The sequence below is a fragment of the Periplaneta americana genome, chromosome 2, assembly GCF_040183065.1.
Source record: "Periplaneta americana isolate PAMFEO1 chromosome 2, P.americana_PAMFEO1_priV1, whole genome shotgun sequence".
Taxonomy (NCBI): domain Eukaryota; kingdom Metazoa; phylum Arthropoda; class Insecta; order Blattodea; family Blattidae; genus Periplaneta; species Periplaneta americana.
In genome coordinates, this window is record NC_091118.1 from 148,102,839 (window position 1) to 148,116,788 (window position 13,950).

General features: G+C 34.5%; 1 protein-coding gene across 1 annotated transcript in view; it reads left to right on the forward strand.

Annotated features, from left to right (window-relative positions):
* The window catches only part of LOC138694687 (pancreatic lipase-related protein 2-like), a 51,710-nt gene extending 38,637 nt beyond the window's left edge, over positions 1-13,073 (forward strand). Inside the window, exons 7-10 of the mRNA XM_069818668.1 lie at positions 595-891; positions 7,335-7,467; positions 11,156-11,347; positions 11,814-13,073. Coding sequence (XP_069674769.1) covers positions 595-891; positions 7,335-7,467; positions 11,156-11,347; positions 11,814-11,940 — 749 coding nt within the window. The 3' untranslated portion in view covers positions 11,941-13,073. The remainder of the gene's footprint in view (positions 1-594; positions 892-7,334; positions 7,468-11,155; positions 11,348-11,813) is intronic.
* Positions 13,074-13,950: the final 877 nt, after the last annotated feature.

A 13,950-nucleotide genomic window follows, 5' to 3' on the forward strand; every position in this document is an offset into this window, starting at 1 on the left:
TCGGACGATTCCCTGTCTCATATAACTCTTCTACATATTTCGTCCATGTGTTCAGTATTCCTTGTTTGTCTGTTATATTTCATTTCCTATTTCGTCTTCTATCAACCACATGGATTTTCTGTTTTTATTTGTGAAGTCCAAATATTTAACTTTGCTGTACATGAAATCATATTTTCCTTTTCTCTCTAGATCCTCTACTTCTTTACATTTCTCTTTCATCCAGTCTTCTTTCGCCATATCAGTTTCTCTTCTTAGTTCGTTGTTTAGTTTCCTGTAGTTTCTTCTACCTTCTTCCTTGTTGATGTTTTTTTTTTTTTTCACTTTTTTCTTTCCTCCATCTTCTCCAACATTTTCCCTGTGACCCAAGATTTCTTCGTTCTCACTCCTTCTCTGTATCATATTGTTTCTTCTGCGGTTTCCTGTATACAACTTTTTAAATGAGATCTAAGATCTTACCTGCTAATAAACTCTTTTCTCTGCATAAAGGAGGAAAATGAAGTATATTCACAGAAGTCTCAGTTTTGTTGCCATATGTTTATCTTTATTGAATGAGTAATCTATTATTAAATTAACATAAATATTTGCTCTATATAGGTATCAAACAGATGATTGGCTGCAACCATGTTAGAAGCTACCAGTACTTCACGGAATCCATCAATCCTAGACTCTGTCAGTTCATGGGAACAGAATGTGGTTCTTGGGAAGAATTTGAAAATGGTAGTTGTTTTGAATGCTCTGCTGACGACAAATGCCCCTTCCAAAATAAATTTGGGCTACATTCAGACTCATATCTCAGGAAAGGAGCAGCATATGGTTCGCCTCTTCGACTTCCTCCACCACGATCCCAAGTTAAGCTGTTCTTGAAAACTGGAAGAGAAGAGCCTTTTTGTCGTAAGTATGTTTATTTGTTACAGATATGTGGTAATACCCGACTTACATTTTTCTTGAATTAAATACTATTATAATCATAATCATGCCATGGTATGAAAGAAAAATTTCACAACCTCGAGCGGGAATCGAACCTGCGACTTCCTGTTCTTCTTTACCTACATTTATCAAACAGTTTTAATTTTTGTTGATTATGGTATTATACAAAATGCTTTTATTCTTTAATGCAATGAAGCTATTCGTATAAGAAGTTCTAGAATACCTATGTAAAAATGCACACAAACAGGCTATATAAACTTTTAGATATCACATCACATCACACCCCATCACATACCTTTATGTTACATTACAATATTTGAAGTAAAATTACACACCGTAACTACTAAAACAATTAGTTTCAATATTAAAACAAACGTTATAGATTAGAAAAACTGTATCAATAAATCATTGAAGGTACAAGGGAAAAACCGAATATTGCACCGAATTCCATTCCATATTAGTCTCTGGAAAGACGGAACAAATTTCATTTTCCACTAAAATAATTCAGGAAGTAAAACAACACATAACAAGAAAAGAAGATTTAAAATGTTTCATAAAGAAACAAACAAAACAGGATATTTCTTCTTCAAAAGATGTGAAGGATACACTACAGTATTATACAAAAGCATCAAATATCCATCAAGGAAATAGTAACAGCACTCCTCAGATTTATGGCAATGACTGCCGAAATGGATATCTTAACAGAATAGAAAAACAGCTACAAAAGATGCACCATTTATAAAAACAAAGCAGCCAGGATAAGATTTGGAAGGAAGGTGGGAATGAGAGGAGTTTTTTTGTTACCACTCATATAATGCTTGCCCAGGTCCAAGGATGCTAATTTCCCCGATTTAATTTTCGTAGAAACGAATTTCTTTTTCAAAATAATAATAATAATAATAATAATAATAATAATAATAATAATAATAATAATAATAATAATAATAATAATAATAATAACAATAATGTATTTATTTATTTAATTAGTTATTTACTTACTCACTCACTCACTCACTCACTCATTTATTTATTTATTTACTCACTCACTCACTCATTCACTCATTCATTCATTCATTCATTCATTTAACAGCCAGAGGCCAATTATAGTTCAGCACAATACACAAACAGAAGATACAAAGGTGCAAAAACAAAATAAATAATATCTTAAATAAACAAAAACATACATGAATAAAATTGAGAACAAGAACAGTAAATACTAATAATCAAAACGAAACTGTACCTTAAAAGGATCTAAATTGTGCCCATGCAAATTGGCATATTTTATGCATCTACAGACTGGAGAAAGTGATTTTGAATTTCTGTTATAAAATTTTTTTTGAAATCTTAAATCTTTTGTAGGAATACGAAGGCTGATATTGTTTATGATAGACTCACAATCAATATCACCCTTGATAACTTTGCAAAAAAATTGATAATCAAGATTTTGACGTCTAGAATAAAGGCTACAACAGTTAAAATATTTACAGATAATCTCATAGTTAAAGTCAGAGGAATTGGGTATAAATCGAAAAGCACATAAGGAAATAAATTTTCTTTGAATATTTTCCAATTTAACCGAATAATAATAATAATAATAATAATAATAATAATAATAATAATAATAATAATAATAATAATAATAACCGGGGAACGGATTTATATGGACTAAAAATATATGAAATATGTAAATATATATGTAGTTATTTTTACCAAAATATGGAATTAAATATGGATTTTTACCAAAATATGGAATTAAATATGGACTTAAAATTATAAAAAAATGACTATGTACGTTAAATATTGGTACATTTTAATCAAACTAAACAAAAAATATAATGGACGTACCTTATCTTCCAATGTAGTTTCAACAAAACACAATTTTTATTGTCTGTTACCATAACAATAGGTTACAAACATTTCTTTCAAGTGCTGAAAAGTGAATCTTCTTCTATTGTCTCTGAGGATAGATTTATACTGACTAAAAGAGCGTTCGACGTCACAAGAAGTAACTGGTACATAATTCAATTTCACAATGTCTGCTGGGGCTAAGTCCAAGTTAATCTTCACTGTTGATTCACCACTCATCACAGCAACAACCTTTTGTAGTTCTTCATATCCAGGGTTTTTTGAAAGTACAGTGTCCACCTTAGCTCTTACTGCATCTGCAACTTTACCTCTACCACGATTCAGTTGTTCCACAGTACTATTTATAATTTCAAAACTTTCAGATAGTGAAAGGTGCCTATTTTGGAGACTTTTGAGCGTTTTTATGATGCATGAAAATGTATGCTGAATGTGAGCTAAGTCATTCTTCACACTTATGTCACAGGTAACTGTTTTCGCAGTATCAATTGAGACTGCATCTTCAGAGTCCAATGCAAGGAGAACATTGTTAATAGAGTCTATATGTTCGGCATAATATTCAACTGCTTCTAGCCATGTACCCCATCTAGTTGAAATTGGCTTTGGTGGCAATGGAATTTCAGGGTACATTTCTTTCAACACGTTAACTCTACTGGGAGCTTTGAGAAATACTTTTTTCACTGATGAAATCAACAAATCTACTTTAGGGAAATTGTCTCTGACCACTTCTGCCACACGATGAAATGCATGCGCCACACAAGTAAAATGAGTCAATTTAGGATATACAACAGATAATGCTTGTCCAGCTTTGACCATATAAGGGGCAGCATCGCTAATAAAGAATAACACATTATCGTACATAATACCCTTTGGCCACAGGATACCCATAGCTTCGTTGAACAGTTTAACTATAGTTTTGTTATTGCACTTTTCTAGAACATCACAATGTAAAAGAATTCGTTCAGAATATTGTTCACTTAACAAACCGATAACTACATTACCAACAAGTCTACCTTCTTTGTCGGGAGTCTCATCAATGGAAACCCAAATTGAACTATCTTTAATTTCATCTCTTATCTTCTGTATTGTCTCATCGTAGATGGATGGAGCATACGTCTTCCTAAGTGTTGACTCATCCGGGATTGTATGTTGAGTATATTTTTCAAGGAATTCCCTGAAGACCTTATTCTTTAGTTTGTAGAGAGGAATATCAGCAGAGATGAGAGAACGGCACAGGTCGATGTTAAACTCAGATCTTACATTCGATGTTGTTGGTTGTGTTAAAAACAATTGTCTCTGCTTGGAATTTAGTTGTTTGTTGGCCTGATGTTTACTAGTTGTAATGTGTTGTTGCACCAGGAACTTTTGTGTAGATGATACTGCACACTGACACAAATTACAAAATAATATTTTATTGTCAGTTGATAAACCATCTTCTTTAAATTCTGAAATGTAACTTGTTAGTTTTGATTTTAAATTGACTGAATGACGTACTTTTGGCATATTTACCGTCTTTATAGTATGATTTACAAAACTGAACCTATGTGTACTCTGACTGGCATTTAACTGTTGAGCTGCACAACTGAAGTCTGTTAAAAATTTTAAATTAAATTAATACAGTTTTGTAACTTACTTTCCCATTGTTGATAGGACTGCTAATTTTCAAATAACTCTGATGTTAAAGGGATTACTGAACATGTGTTTAAATCTCTATTGTTGAAATGTATTTTTAAAAGTTAATGGAATTTTGTTTTGTTTTATTGTTAAACCTAATATAATATGGACTGTTTTATATGAAATATGGAAAATATATGGAAATTAACGAAAATATGTACTAAACTCTAAAATATGGAAAAATATGGAAAATAAAAGTAGGATTTTTCAACCCTACACATTGTGAAACATAAAGATAATGCAAAATATAAATTATATTAGCTTTATAAGTAAATATGTATTTACATATAAATCCTTTCCCTGATAATAACTATTACTGATCCTCTGGGGAGCTTGTATAAAATAATATAAATATTTGCTTTTATTATTTCCTCTATTATTTATGTGTATTTGTATGTGTATGCATGCTTCTTGCTTGTTAATGTTCCCCATAAATAAGAATAGATTGAGGTCAGAAGTTAGAGAAACGGGAAGGTTATGATTCAGTGCTAATTATTATGTCTTCAGGTATTTTTTCATAAGGCTGCCAAAGACTGCAAAGCTTTATGTCTTGTTAGAAAATTAAAATTTACATTATTATCACTTCAGAATTTGAAAAATGAAAAGAGAATGTCCATTTTGTATTTAGGGAATTAATTATCTTTCAAAAAAAAGAGATTGATTTTGCACTTACATTGCACCACATACGGTACCAAGTTCATACTGGAATGGGGCTTCGTGAATAACATGCTTTTTGCACTACAATATCGGTTATTGTGAGAAGCCACCTGATCGTAGAAATGAAAGCTAGCTTCATCTAAAAAAATAAACTCATAGGTCTATATATCAATTTCACTGGTAGAGGTAGATAGTCTGAAGAATTTAATTACAAACATTTACCCAGTGCCCGTAATCGTATGGTAATAGTTCATGCACCCAGCCACTTTATGTATCGAGATTTTGTTTGCATTTCACGCAGAAGATTTTGAAACACCTGTTTCTTGTGTAAGCCTAACTTTCTGGATATATTTTAGGCCAATTTTCTAATTTAGCACTAATCTCACAATATTTCTTCTCAGTGAGTACATGTCTTTCCATATTATGTAACCTTTCTCTAATGTAGGGTAAAACGTGACACAGTATAACTTCTGAAAATAAAATGCAATATTGCTGTTTATTCTAAGAGACGTAATCTTAATGACAGGTAAAGAGGTGGAAGCAGCAACTATAGTAGAATTAATGTTTCTTTCGACTTCTAACAGCTCACTAGTCACGTGGCTTATAGTTGCTAGCACATGAGTTACAAGTTGTTATGGCAACCAACGTTAACCTTGGAAGTAGCCATTCAGCTTTTGATGCCCAAGTTTGCGGGCAATGCTGTCACATTATCGAACATATCGCACGTGACTGATTGACTTGCCCCTAGCAATAGCAGCAAATTGGCAATATTGCCATGATAGCATACCCATTTGGCACGCAGCTAGTGAGTTGTCAGAAGGCGACAAAAAATCTCAATTTAGTTGTTTCTATACTATAATCATTCCTGTATTTATGAAAAGGATGCTTGAAAGCTGTCAAACTGCATACATGTTGAGCTTGAAATGTACTGTTGCTCCTGTTCATCGAGTTTCCTGATTATTGAATGCGCCTTTATTTTATTCTGCATGCATCAACAGTGAACTGAATATTCTTTCTAGAGGACTTGTCATTATAAACAGACTTCCATTATTTTTAGTTAATCTTTAATTCGTTGAATAAACAACTTTACTGTGTTATTGAAACTATTTGTATTTTACTGTGTTAAAACTATTTGTATTTTATAGTCGTTATTGACTACCTAGTTCATTTCTGATTGAGGTTCTGGTTGATATGTACATCTGTTAGCAGGCAATATATCTTGATGATATATGTCCGAGAGAAAACATTTGTATACATCTGAAGTCTTGAGTAGTATTACTAGTCAGCGATGTAAGCAATGGAAGAGGAAAGGAACTGGTCACCCTATTTCATTATCTCCTGGCTTGGTTGCCTCATGAGTGCTACCTTACTGGTGTCACGACTAAACCTTGACTAGTTTCGGCTTATGTCATCCATCTTTAGATTTCTAGTGAAGTCTTGCACTTGTTTCTGATTTTCTTCTTGCTTTTGTCTTAGAGTGTGTTTATAATTGGTAGTGTTGTGTCGAAGAGGGTGTGTGTTCTGAAGCTCAGTTGTGTGTTAAGGATGTGTTGTGCATGTGTTTTTGTATGTCTATAAATTTCGTATTGTTTTAGTGTGTTTAGTTTCTGGCTTTTCGGTTCCATACCTATGTAAAATTTCTATGTCTGTTTCTATATTTCTGTAATTGTGGTTAGTGTTGGTGATGTGTTCTGAGTAGGTGTAAGTGTTGTTTCATTTAGTTATGGTTGTGATATGTTTCTTGTATCGTGTTTGGAATGATCTCCTAATTTATCTGATGTAGAAGTTGTTACAGCTATTGCATGTTAATTTGTTATTTGTTTGTTTGTTTGTCTTGCTTGTGTGTTCAGAAGTTTTTGTAGTGTGTTTTGTGTTCTGTATGCAATGTTATATTTTAAATTTCTCAAAAAGTCAAAGTGTGCAATTAAGATGTATATAATATTATTTGCTGTGCTTTTAATATGTAACATTTTCAACTGCATTACCGGTACATAATTAAATATTTAATATTTATGCAATCTATTCTTTTACACTTATTACCAGCAATCCTAAGTTATACCTACCTATTTTTTTTTTGTTTCCATAGATACACCTGATTCACCTTGTATCTATACCTGCTAGCTTGACAGTTATCATGCTGTAAAAAACAAATGAATATGAATAAAATAATTGATATTCCTAAATAATTACATACCTGTAATTGAACTTTTCAGGTCACCATTTTCAAATCAAATGGACTATTTCTAACTCTTGCAAGAGTCTTCAACATGGTGGAGAGATTGGAATGATCACTGTTACGATACAAGGAGAAAAAGGTACAACAAAGGATATTCAATTGTCGGAAGAGTAAGTACTGGTATCTAAGTATTAAATTTATATACAAATTAATAATAATCAGAGCTTTGATGTAACGTGTTAACCAATAGCATCCCTAGTGACTGCGACTTATATTTCCAGAAGCTTATATGATAGTGAAGTAATTTTTCACCAAATTCTTATTTTTCATTAATTCAATTCGACTGTTAATGAAAATTCATCACTTATCATCAATTTACTGGCAATGAGTAGTGTTCAAAATTAAAATGCGGTTAAATATAACAATAACTTAAATAAATAATGCATGCAAATGTAGTCTTTTTTTTTTAAGACTCGTGCATGATTAGGAAGAGAATGTTGTTTTAACATAAATTGCAGAAGTAAAGTAATATCCAACATTTATTAAATGAGATTTCACTTACTTACTTACTTACTTACAAATGGCTTTTAAGGAACCCGAAGGTTCATTGTCGCCCTCACATAAGCCCACCATCGGTCCCTATCCTGTGCAAGATTAATCCAGTCTCTATCATTATATCCCACCTCCCTCAAATCCATTTTAATATCCTCCCATCTACGTCTCGGCCTCTCCAAAGGTCTTTTTCCCTCCGGTCTCCCAACTAACACTCTATATGCATTTCTGGATTCGCCCATACGTGCTACATGCCCTGCCCATCTCAAACGTCTGGATTTAATGTTCCTAATTATGTCAGGTGAAGAATACAATGCGTGCAGTTCTGTGTTGTATAACTTTCTCCATTCTCCTGTAACTTCATCCCGCTTAGCCCCAAATATTTTCCTAAGCACCTTATTCTCAAACACCCTTAACCCCATCTGGAGAAGTCCAAGTATATTTATGTATATCCTTATGGGGGAATGTTGTACTTTTGACAATTAAATTTTTCGATGTGGCAAAGTTGACTAATCTAACTCCATTGTCACTACTAATTACGTGTAGGCTCTCTTTTCCGATAGTTGGTCTAAAAATATCCTCCCGTCCTACTTTAGCGTTGAAATCCCCCAATAAAATTTTCATGTGATATCTAGGTAACTGATCAAAAGTATGTTCCAATTCCTCATAGAAGCTATCCTTTATATGGTCGTCTTTCTCTTCTGTAGGGGCGTGAGCATTTATAACTATGATGTCGCACCATCTACCCTTAAGTACTAAATATGATAACCTGTCACTGATAAATTCGACCTTTTTTACTGCTGATTTTATTCTTTTATGAACAAAGAATCCTGTTCCTAATTGGTGATTATTGTTTCCTTCCTCATAATACAACAAGTAATCTCCTATTTGTGATATGCCATTCCCATCTAACCTAACCTCTTGTACTCCCACGAAGTCTATTCTATATCTAGCTAGTTCTTTAGCTACTAATGTTACCCCTCCTGATCTATAAAGACTAGTTACGTTCCAAATGCCAAATCTCAAAACCTTATTCCTTTGCTGTGGTCGTGCCAGAGAATCAGTCCTATTCTGAGGCTTATTGTAGGGATTCGTAACAAGCTGTTTTTTTACGGTGATGGGTTGTTAGCCCTTCGCCCAACCCCCAAGCTGGAGGACCACCCCTTATCGGCTGTCCACGACTGCTTATTTTTTTGCAAGAATTGTGACAGGAGATGAAACATGGCTCCACCATTTTGAACTGGAGACAAAGAGGGCCAGTGGCGGCTCCTGCATATTTTTTAAGAGGAGGAAAGAAGTTAACAGTACAAAATGACACTTTCTTGAAATAAACATGCTATAAATTAGCCTACATGCTACATGTAGGACCAGGTAGTGTCGAGGTTGGCCTTCCCTTTTGCATAACAATAATCTGTTTTTTTACACTGAGTTTCCTAAATTGTCCAAAATATAATGTTTTCACTTCCATCCATTGTTGAATAATTGCACAAATTAACAATTACAGGGAAATTCACAACTCCGCTGCATTTTCGCGCACACTACAGCTTCACACGTATTGGAAGAGACTAGCTACTGACACGCAACTTTGTTGTTTTCATTTATTGCTTGTAATTTATTAAGTTCATGCTATTATAATACCTATAATAATTGTGATGTAGGCCTACACGAAGGAATGTATTAAACATTTAAATGCATATTTATATTGTAATAATATTATTAAATGAGGTTTTTATACATTTGTATGATGACTGACAATAATGTTCTGAAATATACGAATATTCTTTTGAAGTTTCTTCCCTTCAAATTAAAAATATCTAAGTTTTACTTTAAATATTCCTATCCCACACGTGTTGAAAAGAAATAACAATGGCGGACGACTCAGTGACTGCGCTATTCTGCTACATCCACAGACTCTGGCTTGCTGCACGACCAGTCGGTTTCTGTCTGGTACACTATTTCTCCCCCATGCACAAAATCAGAGGAGGATCTCCTCCCTATTAGTTCATTTACTTGCTTTAAAACTCTGCTTCTTTCTCTGGCTGCTAGTGCGCTGCTGTCTATGTGTGTTAACTGCAGTAAAGGAGGAAAGGATTGACTTTCCTCCTCACAAACAATCTCTCATTCTTCTTACAGTTTTCGCGCAGCACATGAGCACGCGTCGTTTAAAACTCGATCAACCGAGGTTTTCTGATAGCTGTGAACTTAAAAATTATCGAATCTTCCTCGAATTTCAAGGCACATATTTTATTTGGTATTTACTTTTAAAAGAAGAAGAATGTGAGGAGGACGTTCCTCCCTTCCCTCCCCCGAGGAACCGCCACTGAAAGTGGCAGACAATGAAGTGGCATCATGCAAATTCACCAAAGGAAAAGAAATTCAAAACTGCGCCTTCGGCAGGAAAAGTTATGGCTACTGTGTTTTTCGATTCAGAAGGACTCCAGCTTGTGGATATCATGCCACACGGAACCACCATTAATTCTGACATGTATGTGGCAACTCTCAAGAAACTTCAAGCTCGACTGAGTCATGTTCGACCACATAAGGAGAAGCAGGATGTTCTGCTATTGCACAACAATGCACGGCCACATCTCATTCACAAGACCACAGACCAGATCAGAAAACTTGAATAAACAACACTGAAACATTCGACTTACAGTCCTGATCTGGAACCATGCGATTATCATCTCTTTAGTAAACTGAAGGAATCCCTTCGTGAAGATGATGACTCCCTTGTGCATGCTGCTAAAAAGTGGCTCAGACGTGTTGGTCCAGACTTTTACAGTGCAGGTATACAGGCTTTTGTTTCAAGGTGGCGTAAGGCAGTTAAAAGGGATGGGAATTACTGGAAAAGTGACATTTTGTTACTAAAAGGTGTATCTACATTCTGTGAACATAGCAAAGCTGTAGGATAAAAATGTAATTTTTAAATAAATGTTGTGCATTACTTTTGGAGTGACCCTCGTATATTACTCTGGAACAACATATAGACTTATTATGTTTGCCCTACTTTTTATCTAATAAATGATGATGATAAAGACGATGATATTGGTAACGATGATGGTGATTACGATAATGGAAAGAAGAAGATTTCGTGTGACTATTTCAGATGGAATGTAAGTAACTTACCTCGAAAAAAACCAGCTGAAACATAGTATTCGACTACTACAAATTCCACATGGACGCACCAGTATTTGAAATGAGTCTCCAGCATGGAAAACCAATGCTTTACCATTCCCCGAATGATGACTCGAATAAGTGATTTTTATATTATAGATCTGTAATAATGATAATTATTATACATTTTAGGATCCAGTATTATGAACCTGGGAGTCAGCACCATGTGATAATAGCAGGTGAACCCATTGGAAAACTGCAGTCTGCTGTACTGCGATGGCAATATCGAACAAACCCATTGAACCCCTTGACTTGGAGGTTCACATCTACTCCCCGCATCTATATTAGCTGGCTGGAAATAAAAAGTATAGAAGAGAAAGACAGGTAAGCCATTAGACTTGAGGTCTGAATTTCAGAATTTGTTGACAGTGATAGATTTGTAAATGCAATAACTTTTTTTTTTGTCTAATGGAATAGAATGTGATTGTAATAATTTGTCTTTATTTTGTACCAAAGTTAAGAAGACATGAAAGGTCTCCCTTCATGTTCATGAAAAATAATATGGGACACTTTATCTCTTTTCTCGTGCAGGCGTCAAGAAAGACTGAAAGTTAAACATATCTTAGTGTATAATATAGTGCAGTACCACATTAAAATATATACATACACATGCGAGCACACCCACGCATGCATGCACACACACGCGTGCGCACACATACACACACGCACACAAGCACCCATGCAATTGTACAAATATTATTATTATGATTATGATTATTATTATTATTATTATTATTATTATTATTATTATTATTATTATTATTATTATTTATATATATATTTTTTTCAGTTTGAGTATCTGCCATGATAATGATGTACCAATCACATCCAGGAGACCTCTGATATTAAAAAAAGAAGACAGAGAAGACAAAAGAAAATGTAATCTTGAACAGAAAGACTGTAAGGATATTGACTGAGAATTTATCTATTCAATTAAAGAAATAATAAATAAAGCACAAAACGAGCTTTTTAATAGCTGTCAGTGTGTGCGACTCTAAATTCATGCAATAAAAAAAACACATAAAATGAAAAGTATAGGATTTAGTATACCTACACACAAATAATAATGATCTCAGATTTATATATTTATGTGTTAAAATTTAATTTCCTTGGCAAGGGGTCTTTGCCTCTTGAGTGAAACTTCTGTTTCTTTGTCACTCATCTTTCTGCAGTCTCATATTTTTCGACTTCATAAAACTTACCAATCTACTTTCCAAACTTCCACGCCATAGCTGCGAGGTCTAAGGTGTCATGCCATGGACTAGGGTTCTGCAATGAACATTAGTTCGAGTCCTCATGGGGGAAGAAATTTTCTCATGAAATTTCAGCAGTTATAGGACCAGTGCTCCCCAGCACCATGATGAATTCTGGGAGCTACAGTTAAGTAGTGAAATCTGATTTCGTTAGCCAGCTGTGATGGCTAGGGAGTTCATCATGCTGACCATATATTATCCCTGAACTGGTTAGATAATCGTTCACCTCTGCTGAGGCATGTGAACATGAGCCCAGTAATCGGCTGATCAGTCTAGGTCCTCCTATTGTGCCACAGATTTCATTACATTCATTTATAATTTGAATGTGCGAGTTTCTGGATATTTGTGATGAAACTTACAAATGCACTTTTTAACACATTTTACATTTTTATTTTGCAAATACTTTCCACTAAAAATTCTCTGCCTAATACTGTACCGAACCATTATGTTAGAATGGCAGAAACTATACTGTGCGGTCACGATCATGCTCTGTTTCGCCATAAAGATGACTCAACTTAAGCAGGAGTATGTGACGTGATTGCTGATAAGTCATTATATCGATGTGCATTAAATCCACTCATGAATTATAAATAGATCTCTCGGTATATAATGAACATTTAATTCCCAGTACCGGTACTAACATTAATAATTATTATCACTAATATTTTCCCGCATTTCACTAAATCATTTCAACTTAACCATTCTTCACATAAGGTCGTTCTCTGGACTCAGATTGTTACCTCACTTGCCACCAAATCTGAGGTTCAAATTTGGACCAAAAGATAAATATATTAAATCAATATATCTAGCCTCAGTTGGTTTACCCCTTCCAATGTGGTCCTTTAAAAGATCTTAAAGTGAAATTTCTATCTGATATTGACAAATTAATTCGCAGCGCTGTTAAGGAAATAATTAACATTCCTACTCACACCCCGGATGCTATGTTGTATGCACCAAGAAGATTGCGAGGTTTAGGAGTATTTAAAGCCCAGTGGGAAGCTTACCTTCAGCACTTAAATATTTGCCAAAGACTTTTACACGTTGACAACCCTCATGTAGCAGCCACTCGAAATCTTCCAAACGAAGTTGAACATTGCATCAAACAATTACCAATTACCTTCGATTGCTCTGAACGTATTTCTTCTCAAAAACTAAGAAAAGCATTGCGTGAAGATTCTTTTCATCAATGGAGCAAATTGAAAAGTAAAGGTTTGGGAGTTGTTTTCTATTCTCACTGGAAGAAAGGTAATTCGTGGATCTCAACCAAAAAGGGACTTTCGAGCAGTCAGTGGACGCAAGCCATTAAGATGAACTGTAATACAATATCTGTACGTACTCTCCCTGGTAGAACTCTTGACTCAACCCGTTGCAGAAGATGTGACGAGCAAGAAATGCTTCCTCATGTCTTGAGTTTCTGCCATCATGGAGAATTGCTCCGAATCAACAGACATAATATGGTTCGTTCTCTCATCGCAGCTTCAATCCGTCAGAATGCTTCCTATGAGGTTTATGAGGAGGTTGGTTGCGTCTCTTCTCATGGCTCTACTAGACGGGCTGATATCATCATAATTGATCGGCAGAAGGATAAGGGTGTCATTCTGGATCCCACAATCCGTTTTGAGATGCATGAGCAACAGCCACAAGAGGTGTGTCGTGAAAAACAAGTCATATATG